The sequence below is a fragment of the Hemiscyllium ocellatum genome, chromosome 22, assembly GCF_020745735.1.
Source record: "Hemiscyllium ocellatum isolate sHemOce1 chromosome 22, sHemOce1.pat.X.cur, whole genome shotgun sequence".
Classification (NCBI taxonomy): domain Eukaryota; kingdom Metazoa; phylum Chordata; class Chondrichthyes; order Orectolobiformes; family Hemiscylliidae; genus Hemiscyllium; species Hemiscyllium ocellatum.
In genome coordinates, this window is record NC_083422.1 from 40,219,254 (window position 1) to 40,237,073 (window position 17,820).

At 40.0% G+C, this 17,820-nt stretch overlaps 1 protein-coding gene across 1 annotated transcript in view; it reads right to left on the minus strand.

Moving 5' to 3' along the window:
• The window catches only part of ablim1b (actin binding LIM protein 1b), a 252,406-nt gene that overhangs the window by 72,196 nt on the left and 162,390 nt on the right, over window positions 1–17,820 (minus strand). Inside the window, exons 7-8 of the mRNA XM_060841799.1 lie at window positions 13,766–13,853; window positions 498–556 (exon numbers count right to left, since the gene is read on the minus strand). Of these exons, the coding sequence (XP_060697782.1) occupies window positions 498–556; window positions 13,766–13,853 (147 nt within the window). The remainder of the gene's footprint in view (window positions 1–497; window positions 557–13,765; window positions 13,854–17,820) is intronic.

Genomic DNA, 17,820 nt, shown 5'->3' on the forward strand with positions numbered 1-17,820 from the left:
ACTATTCAGAGTTTAATGGGTTTGAGTCACTCCTGTTGCGCTAAGCTCTGCTCCCCAGCTGCCCTCGTGCTGAGGCTGGTTAATTATACTTTTGCTCCACTTTGTGCACTCAGAATTATACCAATGCTAAATCGAAGATATCAAAATCCCTGTGATTAACAAAATCTCACAACTAAGGAGCAGTCACTAATCTTCACCATGTGTCATGAATGCAAATCATACACATTCCATTTCTCTGATAATATTTTCTCTACACTACATTCACCAAAATCATAGACACATTCTATAAAAGCATTTTAAGGTTATATTTTGTGCAACAAGCTGAGGAAATTTTCTCCACTTGGTAAAATAGAAGAGGGTAGTAGACTCAGGAGAGAAGTAAACTAGTTTTCTACACAAAAAGAATGAACCAGATGAAATCAAATCCATGGTAACTGGATAATGCATATGTGTATGATTAGCACTCATATTGTTGCTTGTTTGCATTATGTACTCACCCTTTGTTTCTCTTCAGCCCTGGTAGACTTCTTACAGTCGGGATGCCAAACTGTGGAACCTGTTAGGAGGAAATGATTGAAATCTGAACATGAAACTCTATAAAGTGAATGATCAGTTCCAGTAACTAAGCAACATTTGCATTATCACTTTTGAAATTTTTTTGCTCTGTTTGCAAGATTAATACAGGGGAGATGATGGCTGAGTGATATTATTGCTAGACAATCAACGTAGAGACCCAGATAATGTTCTGGGGACCTGAGTTTGAATCTCAGCATGGCAGATGGCGGAATTTCAATTCAATAGAAGTCTGGAATTAAGCTCTAATGATGACCATGAAACCATTGTTGATTAGCAGGAAAAGTCCATTTGGTTCACTAATGCCCTTTAGGAAAGGAATCTGTCATCTTTACCTGGGCTGGCCTTCATGCGACTCCAGACACAGTAATGTGGTTGACTCCTAACTGCCCTCTGGGCAACAAATGCTGGCACAGCCAGTGATGCCCACATCTCAAAACAACACAATAGAAGAATGACCTGCACTATAGAAAACCTGCATCTTATAAAACAATACAAAAATGTATTTGATAAAAATACTATAGCCACTTTAAACATTAAAATGGGAGCTGAAATTGAAAGCTTATTTCACTAACATAGGTAGTAAGCTGACAAAAGTATAAATGGCAGCTATGGTGATTGAATATAGACTTTTTTTTCATTTAGGGTGGCATAGCTGGAGGTTGTTCTTTTTACCTGGTAACAGTGCCAAACATGTCTTGGTCAGGTATAACAGAAGTTGGCCAAACATTATCCAAGCAATATACTTTCTTTGCTATTCTGATAACAGATTTCCCAATGGAACAATTATGATCTAAGTGCTGTGATCAGTTAATTGCCAATTTAGAGAAGCTCATGGTTGTACTGTGATATGATACAGTCCACTAACATGAGCTATTGGACCAGTAAGACCACTGACACTGATGAAGATGTTATGAATAGCTTGCCTTGGCTCTGCTCCAAGACATTATTTTACATTTATGCTTCTGTGGCCATTGGTTGTACAAATAGAGACAGCATATGATGAACACTGTAACTCTTGTAATGAAAAATTATTATTTAATAAATTAATTTATAATGTCATTGGTTGTATTAATTTATTTATAAATGTTATAGAACATAGAAAAATACACCACAGAACAGGCCCTTTGGTCCATGATGTTGTGCCGAGAATTAATCCTAATGTAAGATAAAATAACCTACACACCCCTCAATTCACTGCTATCCATGTGCATGTCCAGCAGTCACTTAAATGTCCCTAATGACTCTGCTTCCGCCACCACCAAGGCAACGCATTCCATGCATCCACATCTCTCTGCGTAAAGAACCTACCTTTGATGTTGCCTCTATACCTTTCTCCTATATCTTAAAACTATGACCCCTTGTGCCAGTCAATTCTGCCCTGGGGAAAAGTCTATGGCTATTGACTCTATCCATGCCTCTCACTACCTGTATACCTTGATCAGGTCACCTCTCTTTCTCCTTTTCTCCAGAGAGAGAAGTCTGAGCTTAATAAATGTCTCTTCATAACGCAAGCCCTCTAATCCAGGCAGCATCCTGTTAAACCTTTTTTGCACCCTCTCCAAAGTCTCAGTATCTTTCCTAAAGTAGAATGACCAGAACTGGACACAATATTCCAAGTGTGGTCTCACCAGGGACTTGTAGAGCTGTAGCAAAACCTCGCAGCTCTTAAACCCAATCCCCCTGTTCATGAAAGCTAAAACACCATATGCTTTCTTAACAACCCTATCCACTTGGGTGGCAACTTTGAGAGATCTATGTACTTGAACACTAAGATCACTCTGTTCCTCTACACTGCCAAGATTCCTGTCTTTAATCCAAACTATCTGCATTAAGGAGGTTTCAAGTTGATATTGGGAAAATTGAAATCACCCATAACAACAACCCTGCTACATCTACATTTTCCCAAAATCTGCCGGCCTATAAGTTCTTCAATCTCCCTACTGCTGTTAGGGTGCCTGTAGAAAACCCCCAGTGAGGTGGTTGCTCCCTTGCTGTTCCTAATTGCCACCCATACCAACTCAGTAGACAAACCTTCCTCAACAACTATCGTTTCTGTAGCCATGATGCATTCTCTGATTAGCAATGCTATACCCCTCCTCTTTTTCCACTCTCCCTGTTCATTTTAAATATTCTAAACCTTGGAACATCTCGCAACCATTCCTGCCTCTGTGAAACCCTCATCTCCGTTGTGGCCACAACATCATAGCTCCAAGTACTGATCTATTCTCTAAGTTCATCACTCTTATTTCTGACACACCTTGCATTAAAGCAGACACAGTTTAACCAATCCCTTTGTTCCATCACATGAGAAACCTTCCCAATATTTTCACTACATCCTGTCTCTGTCCCACCTACAACTACTTGTCATTTATATCTTGGACACTTTGAAAACACTTTTTAAAGCAAAGGTAAGGCAAAGTTGCCTGAGCCTTCGTTGCTAAGTCCTTTGAGCATAGGATTTGGGAAGTTATGTTGAGGTTGTATAGGACATTGGTGAGGCCTCTTCTAGAGTACTGGGTCCAGTTCTGGTTGCCCAGTTACAGGAAGGATATTATTAAGTTGGGGAGAATTCAGAAGAGATTTATCAGAATGTTGCTGGGTATGGAAGGCTTGAGTTATGAAGAAAGGCTGGATAGGCTGGGCCATTTCTCACTGGAGTGTAGGAGTTTGAGAGGTAACCTTACAGAGGTTTATAACATCATAAAGGATATAGACAGAATTAAAGGTAAGTGTCTTTTCCCTAGGATGGGGATTTCAAGACTGGGGGCACATTTTTAAGGTGAGAGGAGAGAGATTTAAAAAAAATGAGAGGCAATTTTATTCACATAGAGAGTGGTTTGTGTATGGAATGGACTTGCTGAGGAAATGGTGGATGTGGGCATAGTTACAATGTTTAAAACTCACTTAGACAAGTACATGAATAGGAAAGATTTGGAGGGATATGTGCCAGGAACTGGCAGGTGGGATTAATTAAGCTTGCGATTATGTTCAGCATGGACTGGTTGGACTGTTTCTGTGCTGTATGACTCTACAACTCTATTCCCAGAGGACCAAAGAACTGCAGTTTCATTACAGAGACTACTGGTGGCGAGTTTAACCTGGGGAAATTGAACTGCTGCTGTTGACATCACTCTGTAGCACAAACCAGCCATCCAACCAACTGAGCTAATAGGTAGTAATAAGTGGGTAGTTGGATATATATGTATATATCAATAAATTTAAACCTTTTATTAATGATTTCTGCCTGTTTGATTCAGTGAGCTTCAGATATGAAGCAAATTCCTTACTTGCTAAGTTAAGGAACCTGACTGGCTTATTTTTTACACTAAGTTGGACACAGTTAAGTATTTATTTATTACATTCACAATACCCTTATTGTGTTAAATTCAAACCTGTTGTCACTAATATAGAAGTAGAGTGGTGAGAGAAGTCAGTTCACCTTTCCTGACTTGATTTTAACATTACATGCTCTTGAATTCCTGAAACATGTTAATTTGTGTTTGTTTCAGATTAGCACAATTTGACTTGGATTCAAACCCTGCAGAACATTAGAGCTAAAGATGGCTGCTTCAGTGCCAAAAGATGCACTTAATTACTATGGACTGAATTCAAATGTTGGAAAAATAAATGCAATGGTCTGTGCTTTGAGTTCATTTCTTTTTACAATGTTATTCTCAGTGAAAACTCTTCTTGCATTTGGAACAATAACCAGGCCTTATTCATGTGTTTTATGGCATACCTCTATGTTCATGATGTCTCAGTGATACAGCCACGCAGAATAACATTTATACAGCATTTCATCAGAAAAGTCTCAGAAGCTTCTCAAGACAGGTTCAGTACATTTAATTTTCTTAGAGTACAGTGGCAGTTATCTGGACAACTAAGAACCTACTAACGGTAGCTAAATGATACATCAGGGAAGTATTTGGAAGGGCCTCAACATCAGGCTGGGGATGGTGTTGAGACGGGTCAATTGAGACCCAAGGTTTCCATGTGGAGAGCAGGGGTTCTGTCTGCTCATCCAGCTAAAAACGTGAAGAGGCAAAAAACAATCTGGAGCTTGTTGGCTTTTTTCAAACATGTTGACCTGACAAGGAAGTCACAATGATGCCACTGTACAGGCCTCTAACTAAAATGGCAGTTTGGGCTTGATATTATATTTTGTACCTAAACTCAATACTTAAGGAGAATCCTTGTTAACGCCTGTTAACAAGTGTAGGTTATGAGTGGAATTGATGGGAATAAAGGATTAATGCAGGCTAGTTCCACAGCCTGAGTGCCCTTCAACTTCCATCAGGAGAAGAATGCTTACATTTTCCTGACAGTGAGTGATGTGGTATTTTCCTTGGAGTGTGCTTTAAACTAAATCTTCTAATTCAAACAGAAGGGTGCTACCAGCTGAATCAAGCTGTCAATGTTTTCATTGCAGATAAAATGATCTCAATGGTCTTTCTGAGCTCCCCAATAACTACTGTACACAAATTCCTTTATAGTTTCCAGTCATGGAAATGAATTTACATACTCAATGTGAAGTACATGATTTTGTTGTGCTGTGTTTAAAAGTATCCCACCTTATTTGTACAGTAGGAAATCACAGCAATCTAAAATTACCATTTTGAGTTTAAGAGTGCGTACCAGAGCAATACACCAGCTAATTTCCTGCTCTTCAAACATCGCCACCTCAGTATAGTAATCAATCATGCCATCTCTACTTTTTAATGCCTTTGAAAGATAATTAAAATAAACTGTTCAAAAAGGAGTTATACTCCATTTAAAAGTTTGATAAAAGTAAACATTCACTCTAGTTTTACAATTTTTTGAGGATTTAAAATCTGGTTGATCTTATCTGTATGATTGCTCTAAGTTCCTAAATTGAATGACCAATGCAACAGAAATCAATTAGGGTCACAAAGTGATAGAGGTGTACAGTGCGGAAACAGTCCCTTTGCTCCAACTCATCCAGGCCAACCAGATATCCCACCTAATCTAGTCCCATTTGCCAGCACTTCGCCCATATCCCTCTAAACCCTTCCTATTCATATACCATCCAGATGCCTTTTAAATGTTCTAAGTGTGCCAGCCTCCACCACTTCCCCTGGCAGCTCATTCCATACACACACACCACCCTCTGTGTGAAAAAGTTGCCCCTTAGGTCCTTTTAAAGTTTTACCCGCTCACCCTAAACCTATGCCCTCGAGTCAATGTACCCTATTCATGCTCGCCCCCCCCGCCACCCATGATTTTATAAACCTCTATAAGGTCACCGTTCAGTCTCTGATGCTCCAGGGAAAACAGCCTCTCCATGTAGCTCAAATCCTTCAACATTGGCAACATCCTTGTAAATCTTTACTGAACGCTTTAAAGTTTCACAACATTCTTTCAATAGGAGGGAGACCAGATTTGCACACAATATTCCAAAAGTGGCCTAACAAATTTCCTGTACAGCCGCACCATGACCTCACAATGCCTATATTCAATACTCTGACCAATGAAGGAAAGCATAGCAAATGCCTTCTTCACTATCCTATCTACCTGTGACTCCACTTTCAAGGAGCTAGGAATCTGCACTCCAAGGTGCAGCTTTGTTCAGCAACACTCCCCAGGTCCTTACCATTAGGTGTATAAGTCCTCCTCTGATTTATCTTTCCAAAATGCAGCATCTCACATTTATCTAAATTAAACTCTATCTGATTTTGGTGTCATCTGCAAACTTACAGGTGACACCACTGGTCACAGGCCTCTAGTCTGAAAAACAACCCTCCAGCACCACCCTCTGGCAATTACCTTCATACCAATTCTGTATCCAAATGGCTCGTTCTCCGTATATTCCATGTGATCTAACCTTGCTGATCAGTCTACCATGAGGAACTTTGCCAAATGCCTTACTGAAGTCCATATACATCACATCCACCACTCTGCCCTCATAAATACTCCGCATTACTTCTTCAAAAAACTCAATCAAGTTAGTGAGTCACAATTTCTCTTGCACAAAGCCATGTTGACTATCCCGAATCAATCCTTGTCTTTCCAAATACATATACATCCTGACCCTCAGGATTCCCTCCAACAACATGTCCACCACTGACGTAAGGCTCACACAGTCCTTAGTTCCTGGCTTTTCCTTACCACCTTTCTTAAATAGTGACACCACGTTAGCCAATCTCCAGTCTTCTGGCACCTCACCTGCAACCATCTCAGCAAGGGCCCAGCAATTATGTCCCTAGCTATCCCCAGACTTCGAGGATACACGTGATCAGGTCCTGGGGATTTACCCACTTTTATGCATTTTAATACATTCAGCACCTTCTCCTCTGTAATATGGACACTTTTCAAGATGTCACCATCTATTTCCCCACATTCCATATCTTTCATGTCCTTCTCCACAGTGAACACTGATGCAAAATACTCATTTAGTATCTCCCCCATCTCCTGTCATTCTACACATAGGCTGCCTTGCTGATCTTTGTGGAGCCCTAGTCTCTCCCTAGTTACCCTTATGTCCTTAATATATTTATAAAGTCCCTTTGGATTCTCCTTAACTGTGTTTGCCAAAGCTATCTCATGTCCCCTTTTTGCTCTCCTGATTTCCCTCTTAAGTATACTTCTACTACCTTTATATTTTTCTGATGATTCACTCGATGTATCCTGCCTATACCTGACATACGCTTCCTTCTTTTTCTTAACCAAACCCTCAATTATTCAAGTCATCCAGCATTTCCTGAACCTACCAGCCTTTCCTTTCACCCTAACAGGAATATACTTTCTCTGGATTCTTGTTATCTCATTTTTGAAGGCTTCCCATTTTCTAGCTGTCCTTTTACCTGTGAACGTCTGCCTCCAATCAGCTTTCGAAAGTTCTTGCCTAATACCATGAAAATCGGCCTTTCTTCAATTTTGAACTTCAATTTTTAGATCTGGTCTATCCGTTTCCATCGCTATTTTAAAAATAATAGAATTATGGCCGCTGGCCCCAAAGTGCTCCCCCACTGACACCCAGTCATCTGCCCTGCCTCATTTCCCAGTAGGTCAAGTTTTGCACCTTCTCTAGTAGGTATATCCACATATTGAATTAGAAAATTTTCTTGTACACACTTAACAAATTCCTCTCCAATTTTCCACTGACTACGGAGGGGGTCTATAATACAATGCCAAGAAGGTGGTCATCCCTTTCTTATTTCTCAGTTCCATCCAAGTATCTTTACTGGACATATTTCCATGATTATTCTCCCTAAATACAACCATAATGTTATCCCTTCTCAAATACGCCACTCCCCTTCCTTTCTTGCCTCCCTTTCTGTCCTTCCTGTATCCTAGAATATTAATCTGCCAGTCCTGTCCATCCATGAGCCACATCTCTGTAATTGCTATGATATCCCAGTCACATGTTCCTAGCCATGCCCTGAGTTCATCTGCCTTCCCTGTTAGGCCCCTTGCATCGAAACAAAAGCAGTTTAATTTATCAGTCCTACGTTGTTCTCTGCTTTGTCCATGCCTGCCCAGACTGTTTCACTCACTCCTTTTCCCAACTGTACCAGTCTCCAGTTGATCTCTTTCCTCACTATTTCCCCGGGTCCCACCCACTCCCACTTTACTAGTTTAAATTTTCCTGAGCAACTCCAGCAAATCTCCCTGCCAGCACATTACTCCCCTTCCAATTCAAATGCAATCCATTCTTCTTGTACAGGTTTCTTCTACCCTAGAAGAGATTGAACAATCCAGCTCCTCAATCACACATTCATCCGCTCAATCCTTCCATTTCTACCCTCAGTCACTCATAGCACTGGGAGTAATCCAGATAATACTACTACCAAGGACCTCCTTTTTAAATTCTTGCCTAACTTTCTCCATTCTCCCTTCAGAATCTCATCCTTTTCCCTTCCTATGTCATTAGTTTATCGAATATTTTGGATTTATTGTTACATAATTAGAAAAGATTAATCAATAAACTTGCTGTAAATGTGTTGGTTAACATAATAAGATAGATTTTTGAAGTTTTAATGTCACACAACTCATTCAAAAATTAAGTTTAATGAAAGGAAATTATGAAAGTTTGAGAAGATAAGGTGGTTTGCAAAAATGCACTAAAAGATTTGAAGTTAGACGGACAATAGCTAGTATTTAAAGAAACACTACACAGTCTACAACAGACATCTATTCTTCTGAGACAGAAATACCCAAAGAAAAATGTAAATCAACAGTGGCTAAAGAAGTAAATTAAATATTGCATTCGATCCAAAAATGTTGCTCATAAAGATGCCAGAAGAAGTGGTCAGCTGGAGGATTGGGAGCAATTTAGAAACCAGATAAGGAGGATTAAGAAATTGTATTAGACAGGAATATCAACTACCATGGAACATAAAGGCAGATTATGAAATGCTTCTTTGGTTATGTGAGAAGGAAAAGATTAGGTAGGAGAAATGTGAACCTATTCCAGCTGGGTACAGGAGAATTTATAATGAACAATGGGAAATTGATGAAGAAACTAAACAATTATGCTGCATTTGCATTCAGGGTGGAAGCCATAAAAAATCTCTCTAAACTACAAGATGACCTACAGACGTCACAACTACAGAGTTTGTGAAACTGTTGCACTAAAATTAACTGGTATTAGTAAACCCACAATACTTGGAAAGTGAACTAGACAAGGTTGAGGAATCCTCTGAGCCTGATGAATTTCATCCCACAGTGTGAAAGGAAATACTAAAGAGATAATCAATTTATTGGTGGTTATCTTTCATAATTCTGTAGATTCTAGTAAAGAAGGGAGGAAGAGGGACAGTAAAGAACTACAGAACTATTGTGTGTCAATAGTAGGGAAATGCTAAAATCTCTTATAAAGGATGTGATCATTGAGGAAAGAATGGTAAAACTGGGTAGAATCAACATTGAGTTCTGACAGGGAAATCATGTTTGACAACACTGTTGGAGCTCTTTGAGGATATTAGCTGCAGTGTTGATTAAGAAGAGCTAGTGTATGTGATGCACTTGGATTTTCAGAAGGTTTTTCATAAGATCCTATATAGGAGGTTAGCAAATAAAATTAGAGCACATGAGATTGAGGTTAATACGCTGGTTTGAATAAGAATTAGTTAACAGACAGAAAGTCTAGAGTTGTAATAAATATATCATTCTCAGGATGTAGGCTGTAGTTAGTGTGGTACCACAAGGGTCAGTACTCAGTCCACAACTATTACAATTCATATGTATCATTTTGATGAGGGGACCATTGATAATGTTTTCAAATTTGCTGAAGACTCCAAATTGGATGGAAATACAATTGATGAGAAAGGTGCAAATGGGGGTTCAAGAGTACTTGGTTAAGTGAATGGGCTAGAATGTAACAGATGAAATTTAACGTAAATAAGTGTGAAATTATTCACTTCTATTGAAAAAAACTGAAAAGCAGAATTTTTCTTTAATGATGAGAGGTTGGGAAGTGCTGTTGTCCAAAGGGACATGGTTGTCTTTTGTTCACCTGAAGACAAATGGTATATTGGTCTCCATCTCAATGAGGTTTCAGTACAGAAGTAAAGATGTCCTTTACAGAAGTAAAGCTGAGCCTTGGTGAAGATTTACTTGGAGCATTGTGAACATCTTTAATCTCCATATGAAAAGAGGTTTATACTTGTAAGAGGGTTTGCAATAGAGGCTGATCAGAAAGAATCATAGAAAAGTTACACTGCCATGAGACACCATTCAACCCATCATGTCTGAATGAACAGAATAGAACAGTCCATCTTAATCACACTTATTATCGCTACGTCCATAGCCTTGCAAGTTACTGTGGTTCAGGTGCAAGAATGTATTGCTTTAAATGAGCTCAGAGTTTCCACCTTGGTGTTGATCAGACCAAACCCCCTCAAAGTATATTAAGAAGATAGACTGGACTGCAACTATTTCTTATTTTAAAGGCAAGTATAACATGTTGCATTCTGGATGCAATTCGTTTTGTCAACCTATCAGGGCTGAAGCAAAACACTTTACTATAGTTAAAATACAAACAAAAGAAAGAAGAATAGGAATACTTACCTCTATTAGAAAGTTTAACAGAATAATAGATTAATTAATTACTAATCAGCAACTGCTCCAATATAGTAACATCCCATAAACACGGCCTTGACAAAGGCAATTTCAGTGAAACAGATTGTCTCACATGCAATTCTCCAGTCCAGGAGGAATGAATATCAAGAGAAAACTCAGAGAGAGAGAGAGAGAGAGAAAGAGAGAAAGAGAAAGGGAGTGCAAGAGAGACAAGTGTTCTGCTTTAGCAGAGAGTGATGTATATCAGCTTCCACATCTGGCTTTGAGACCCCAGCAACTACTAAAAGCTAAAACTAAAACCCTAGTTCTGTGGGAGCTTGACCCCACCCATCCATGCTGCTTCTATTATCCAACTTAGAAAAAGGCGCAAGGCCTCACAAGTTATTTACTTTATTGGCCTGGAATAGATCGCTCAGCATCTCTGTCTCAACCACTTCTTATAAATAAAAGGACAAAATGCCAGAGTATCATCGCAACCTCAACCACCAAATTGGGCAGTGACACCCATCACCCTGTGACTGAAAATATGATTAGATTACCTACAGTGTAGAAACAGGCCCTTTGGCTCAACACGTCCACACTGAGCCTACAAAGAATAACCCACCCAGACCCATTCCCCTACCCTACATTTACTAATGCACCGAACACTATGGATAAGTTAGCATGGCCAACTCACCTGACCTGCACATCTTTGGATTGTGAGAGGAAACCCACACAGACAGAGGGAGAATGTGCAAACTCCACACAGACAGTCGCCCGAGGCGGGCATCGAATCCGGGTCCCTGGCGTTGTGAGGCTGCAGTGCCAATCACTGAGCCACCATGCCGCCCCATTAAGAAAGATATTTTCTAATGTTCCCTCTCTCTGTAATCTTTCTACTAATCACATAAATCTATGTAAATCTATATATCGAGCTTTGACAAAGGGTCAGTTAACTCGAAACATCAGCTCTTTTCTCTTGCCAGACTTGCTGAGATTTTCCAGCATTTTCTCTTTTTTGGTTGGGGACCTAAATCTATGTCCCCAGGTAACTGATTTCCCTGCCAGGGAAAATGCATGGCTACTATCCAAACCTTTAGTTATTTTGTATACCTCAAATAAAATATCCCTCAGCTTCCAAAGTAGAAATTGTTGGAAAAGCTTAGCAGGTCCGCCAGCATCTGTAGAGAGAAATCAGAGTTAACCTTTTGGGTCGTGTGACCCTTCCTCAGTTCTGATATATTATAGCATTGCAGCTTTGCTTTCATTTGTTGCATTTTGTCCAATGAAGGAAAGCGTTTCATGAGTCATGTTTACTACGTTATCTATTTGCTATTTCACCGATGTGTAGACATGCACCACAAGGGCTTTAAACTTTCTCTGTTGCTTGCAATATTTTCCCTTTTTTTATATAACCCCTTTTTTTTGTTTGCTCTCCCTAAATACAAAACATTGAAGTTGTCTGGGTAGTATTCTATTTAACACTTTTACACATTCTCATTCAAACCACTGATATCATGCTACAGTGAACATCCACCCTCATCACTACAAATTTTTGTGTTATTTGAAAATCCCCCAAATATGACTCCCACACTTAATAGAAAATCATTAACATGTGCCATAAATAACAAGGGATCCAACATCAAGTCTTGTGTAACACCAAATGAAAGAGATTCCATTTGCAAAATCATCCATCGGTCATTATGCTTTTGTCCTGTCACTGAGCCAGTTTGCATTCAACTCGCCACGTTCCCGTGTATCCCATCGGCTTTAATTTTTCTGACCCATAAGACTGTGCAAAATACTTCACTAAAATCCATGTACACTTACTCCTTGTTGTTTGCAGATTCACCACCATCGACCCTAGACCCCTTTTTTCTCTCCCATTGACACATCCAGTTTGATCAGATGGTCCTTTATGGTAGATAGGAAATTTATACTGTAGAGATCTGAGCTTTTTCTTATCCATGGGAGGACTGTGCCTTCAACCCCACACAGATAACGAGGATTTGTTGCAGACAATATTGACTTCACTACCCTCATTAATCTTCCTTGTTACTTCCTCAAGAAAATCAATGAAATTAATAAGACAAGAACCTTCTTTAATAAACCAATGCTAACTATCCCTGATAAATCTGTGTCTTTTGAAGTAACAGTTAATCCCATATCTCATTACTAATTCTGCTAATTGATACATTTCTAGCAACTACCCCCCCCCCCCACCCCGTCACTTAATGTGGCATTGAGAGATGATCAGCAATAATCTAATTGAATGGTGGCACAGAATTGATGTTTTTTTGTTTCATTCACAGGATGAGGGTGTCACTGGCTAGACCAGGATTTATTACCCATCTTCAATTGCCCAGAGTGCTATTAAAATTCGACCACTATGCTGTGGGTCTGGAATCCACATGTAGGCCAGACCAGATAAGAACGGCAGTTTCCTTCTATAAAGGACATTAGTGAACCAGATGGGTTTTCCAACAATTGTTGTCATTAGACTCTTACTAAAGATTTTCACTGAATTCAAATTTCACCATCCACCATGGTAAGATTCGAACCTGGATTCCTAGAACATTAGTTGAGTCTTTGGACTAATAGTCCAGTGATACTACCACAAGGCCATCGCCTGCCTTGCTGAATGGATCTCCTCTTACTGCAATGTTCCTTTCTCATAGATAAATGAGAAATGTGGAGTAATATCTATTTTCCTTGTTATCTAACCCCTGCATCAATAAGCCTGTGATTATGCATATGAAAAGTTCTCACATCTGAAAAGTTGGCTAATCCTGGGCAGAACCTCCATTCAAATACATCTAGAGTTGAGGATTTGAAAGTCTCCGCTTTCTTGTGAACTTCTATTCAAGGTACTAATCCTCTTCCGGTAAGCTAATGCCATAAAACAATGTTACATTTTAGGAAGCCTGGATGTGAAGCAAAACAAGAACAGCATTGAAGCAGAAAGGGTAGTGAAGTCTGCTAAGGTACAGTCTCAGGGTGGTGCAAAGTGAGCCTTAATTTGCAACTGATCATGACATATTTGGTTTGCAAGTGTTCAGTGTTGACACTGGGTGACCGAAGCAGGTAAGTATTTAAACTCCCAGCAATGCTAGTTCTTATCTCGATTGGACCAAACATACTTACATTGTTGAAAAGAGTTAAATCTTACCTTGCAGGTACATTTCTTCCCCTTCTGTAAACATCTGGTTGCATTTGCTGCATCGTGCACAACTCGGATGATAATGTTTGTCACCTGCCTAGAACCAAAAAAAAATGCTGGTCAACAATCATGTTTGAGAAACAGCAAATGATAAAGCATACAACTGTACTGGACAAAACAAGGTTCCGTACTTGGAAATGTTATAGTGTGAAATCTCGCATTTTGAATCAAATGAACTAGCTATCCAATGATGAATGAATTTGCTTCTCCTAGACTTTACTACCATTCTGTAACTGGAATCATATTGCAAATAGCAAGCAGCCAGTGATGCAACACCCTGACTGTTCCACTAATTTGGAGAATTCAAACAGGCAACATACTTGCAACTAAAAAAAGCATACTTGCAACTACAATCTCTTGGAATTCTTCCAGGTCTCAGCTTCATGTAAATATGAATGACAATATGCTCACAATTGAATTCTCAGTGTGACTCCTGACAGGGCTTGTTGCCCGAGAAATCGTGAGATGACGAGTAATTTTCAGACATAAGCCAAGCTGCAATCAGCCACAGTAACAAATGAAATATCTTTTTGATTGTTTAGTGCAGACATAATGAGCAATTCAGGACATGCCAGATGATTGAAGATGTAGATTAAACCAAAACAATTTTCAGGGGCAAGATGGTACATGTAGAACTAAATAGGAGTTTAATGAATTATCATTTTAAAAATTAACAAATACTGGAGCTTTTTGATACAGAATGTAAATGTGGTTCTAATAACAAATCAATGACCTGAAACACTGGATGAGATTTTTCGAGCCCTATGCAGTTTTGAAGGTGGGGCTCTAGGAAACAGAGAGGCCAAAAAGCAGGATGGTATCCCTAGACATTCCCACTTTGGGGATCATTCCCAGGAGTTGGCTGAGAATTGAGCCTGCTTGGTACACAGAGATGGGCACCCTCTGACTGGGAGTCCATACCCTGTGCTTAGTAAATCAGTGATCCGAGAAGTGGACAATTACATAATATGGAGAATTGCTCAGCTGGTGTCACTGGTGCCAAGGGTACTTTCAGAATCGTCCTATATGAATGCAGCATTGGTATCCTGAAGTGCTTGGGAAAATCTAGTCCATTAAATATTCACAACTCTCATTCTCTCCCCACAGATGTGCCAGACCTACTGGGGGTTTCAGGTATTTTCCATTTTTATTTCAACATCTTAGTATTTGGCCCTTGAGAATACATCTTCGAGTAAAAAATGAGGGCTGCAGATGCTGGAGATCACAGCTGAAAATGTGTTGCTGGTTAAAGCACAGCAGGTTAGGCAGCATCTCAGGAACAGGGAATTCGACGTTTCGAGCATAAGCCCTTCATCCCTTGATGGTGGCACTGTGTTATCTATACTGGGCAGGTTCCTGGTTCAATCTTTGGTCTGTGTTAAGTTGCCTTATTCCAACTAATAATTGAGCTACTGCATTGGATATGATTGTCTTGGTTGGAGAAGAAAGTTAAGCCAGGCTCCTTGCTGTTGCTCTCTATCCAATAATGTCTGTTCATGCTTACTCATGTGTGCTTGCCTGGTTGTTTCAGGAATGTATTTGGCTGCAATGCTTTTTGCAAATACCCACTGTCCATGAAGATGGAGCTCTGTGCAGAGCCACAGAATCAGAGTACAGTACCTTCAGTTGAAGAGAGAGACACCTGACAATGAAAAAAATTGCCTGCTCTGTTGAGTGAAGCCCTGCCAGATGTACTGGAGTAAGCAACGTGGCACCGAACCAAAGCAAACCCCGATGGATAAACTGGATGAAGAGATGTGGCAGTGAAGCAATCATGTCATGAGCTACAGATATTTGCTGACTGCAAACTGAGCAGGTCTTCAGGGAGGGAAGAGAGGCGTATCAAGCAGCTGCTGTCTTTTCACTCCCATTCCACCTGTGTTTAAATTTCTTGCCTTGTCTGGGGTGGGGCAGGGGTTATTAACAACAATGCAACAGCAGTTGAAATACTTTCAGAAACAACAGATTCATATTTACCAAAGTATTAGTGGTAAATTACAATTTTTACACTCTTTCCACCCATGAATATATCCTACACATCCTGCATTTGCAGTCATGAGTTGATTTTTAGCACAATACGATAGATTAAGTCACTGCCTCAAAAGACTGAAGGTGCTTTCTTTGTACTGCCTTCAAATTATTGGTCCCACCTAATGCATCTACTGTTGGTAATAATAGAGTTGATTTATGTTTTTTCCACATTTCTCTCTATCACATACTGACAAAGGTCTGTCTACATTTTACAAATATCTTTCCTTAACCCCACAGTTTTCCTCTCTTTCTCATTCCTTAAAATCTACTTTATTAGTTAAGTTTTTGATCACCTGACCCATGTTTCCTCCTTTGGAACAGTGTCCATTCACATTATTTACCTGAGACAGATACGTCATTTTCCTGCATTCAAGACAGGTTGTTGAAAGGACTTGCAGAATGGATACAATAGAAACCTGACTGAACATTAACTACAAGATACAAAGGATTGTGTTACAGGACAGCGAGGGATTGAAATGTGTCAAAACCATGAAAACGAGCTTCAACAGGCTCATCAATGCCCTGTTAACCTCAGGTTGTAATATATTTAGGAAACACTAGTTTCTTGTTTCCCTTCATTACAACAGCAATGACACTTTAAGAGAACTTAGAGTCGTAGAGTCACAGAGATGTACAGCACGGAAACAGACCCTTCAGTCCAACTCGTCCATGCCAACAGACATCCCAACCCAATCTAGTCCCATTTGCCAGCACCCGGCCCATATCCCTTCAAATCCTTCCTATTCATACACCCATCCAGATGCCTTTTAAATGTTGCAATTGTACGAGTTTTCTCTGGCAGCACGTTCCACACATGCACCACCCACTGCGTGAAACAGTTGCCCCTTAAGTCTCTTTTATATCTTTCCCCTCTCACCCTAAACCTATGCCCTCTAGTTCTGGACTTCCCTATCCCAAGGAAAAAACCTTGTCTAATTACCCTATCCATGCCCCTCATGATTTTATAAACCTCTATAAGGTCACCCCTCAGCCTCCGATGCTCCAGGGAAAGCAGCCCCAGCCTATTCAACCTCTCCCTATAGCTCAAATCCGCCAACCCTGGCAAAATCTTTGTAAATCTTTTCTGAACACTTTCAAGTTGCACAACATTCTTCCGATAAGGAGGAGACCAGAATTGCATGCAATATTCCAAAAGTGGCCGACCTAACGTCCTGAACAGCCGCAACATAACCTGCCAGCAACACTCGCTAAGATCATACCACTAAGTGTGTAATCCTGCTCAAATCTGCTTTCCCAAAATGCAGCACACCGCATTTATCTAAATTAAACTCCATCTGCCACTCCTCAGCCCGTTGGTGTACCTGATCAAGACCCTGTTGTAATCTGAGGTAACCTTCTTCGCTGTCCACTACACCTCCAATTTTGGTGTCATCTGCAAACTTACTAATTGTATCTTGTTGGATGTGGGAGTTGTGGGAGTGTTTACATGTTACTAAGAATTATATCTGCAATAAATACTATTGGTTGGCAATCCTATCAGATCGAATTGATCGGTTGGGGTGACAGTTAGAGGCAATGAGGAATTTACAAGAGAAAGGGGGTGTGATGGAAGGCAGTTCTAGGAAGGAAAAAAAAAATCGCAGATACAATGAAAGAGATGGGTCAACTCTAAGAAAGGTAAAAGAGGTAGGCAGGAGTCCTCTGTGGCTATCCCCATCTCAAATAAGTATGCAGTTTTGGAAAAATGTAGGGATGATGGATTCTCAGTGGGATGTAGCATGAACAGCCAAGTTTCTGGTAATGAGACTGGCTCTAATGCAATAAAAGGTACATCGAGTTCCAAGAGATCGATTGTGTTAGGGGACTCTAGTCCAAGGCACAGACAGACATTTCTGTGGCTAGCAGCAAAAAGTTAGAATGGTGTGTTGATTCCCTGGTGCCAGGATCAAGGACATCTCAGACAAGATGCAGAATATTCTCAAGGGGGAAGAGGATACAGCAGGTCATCATTG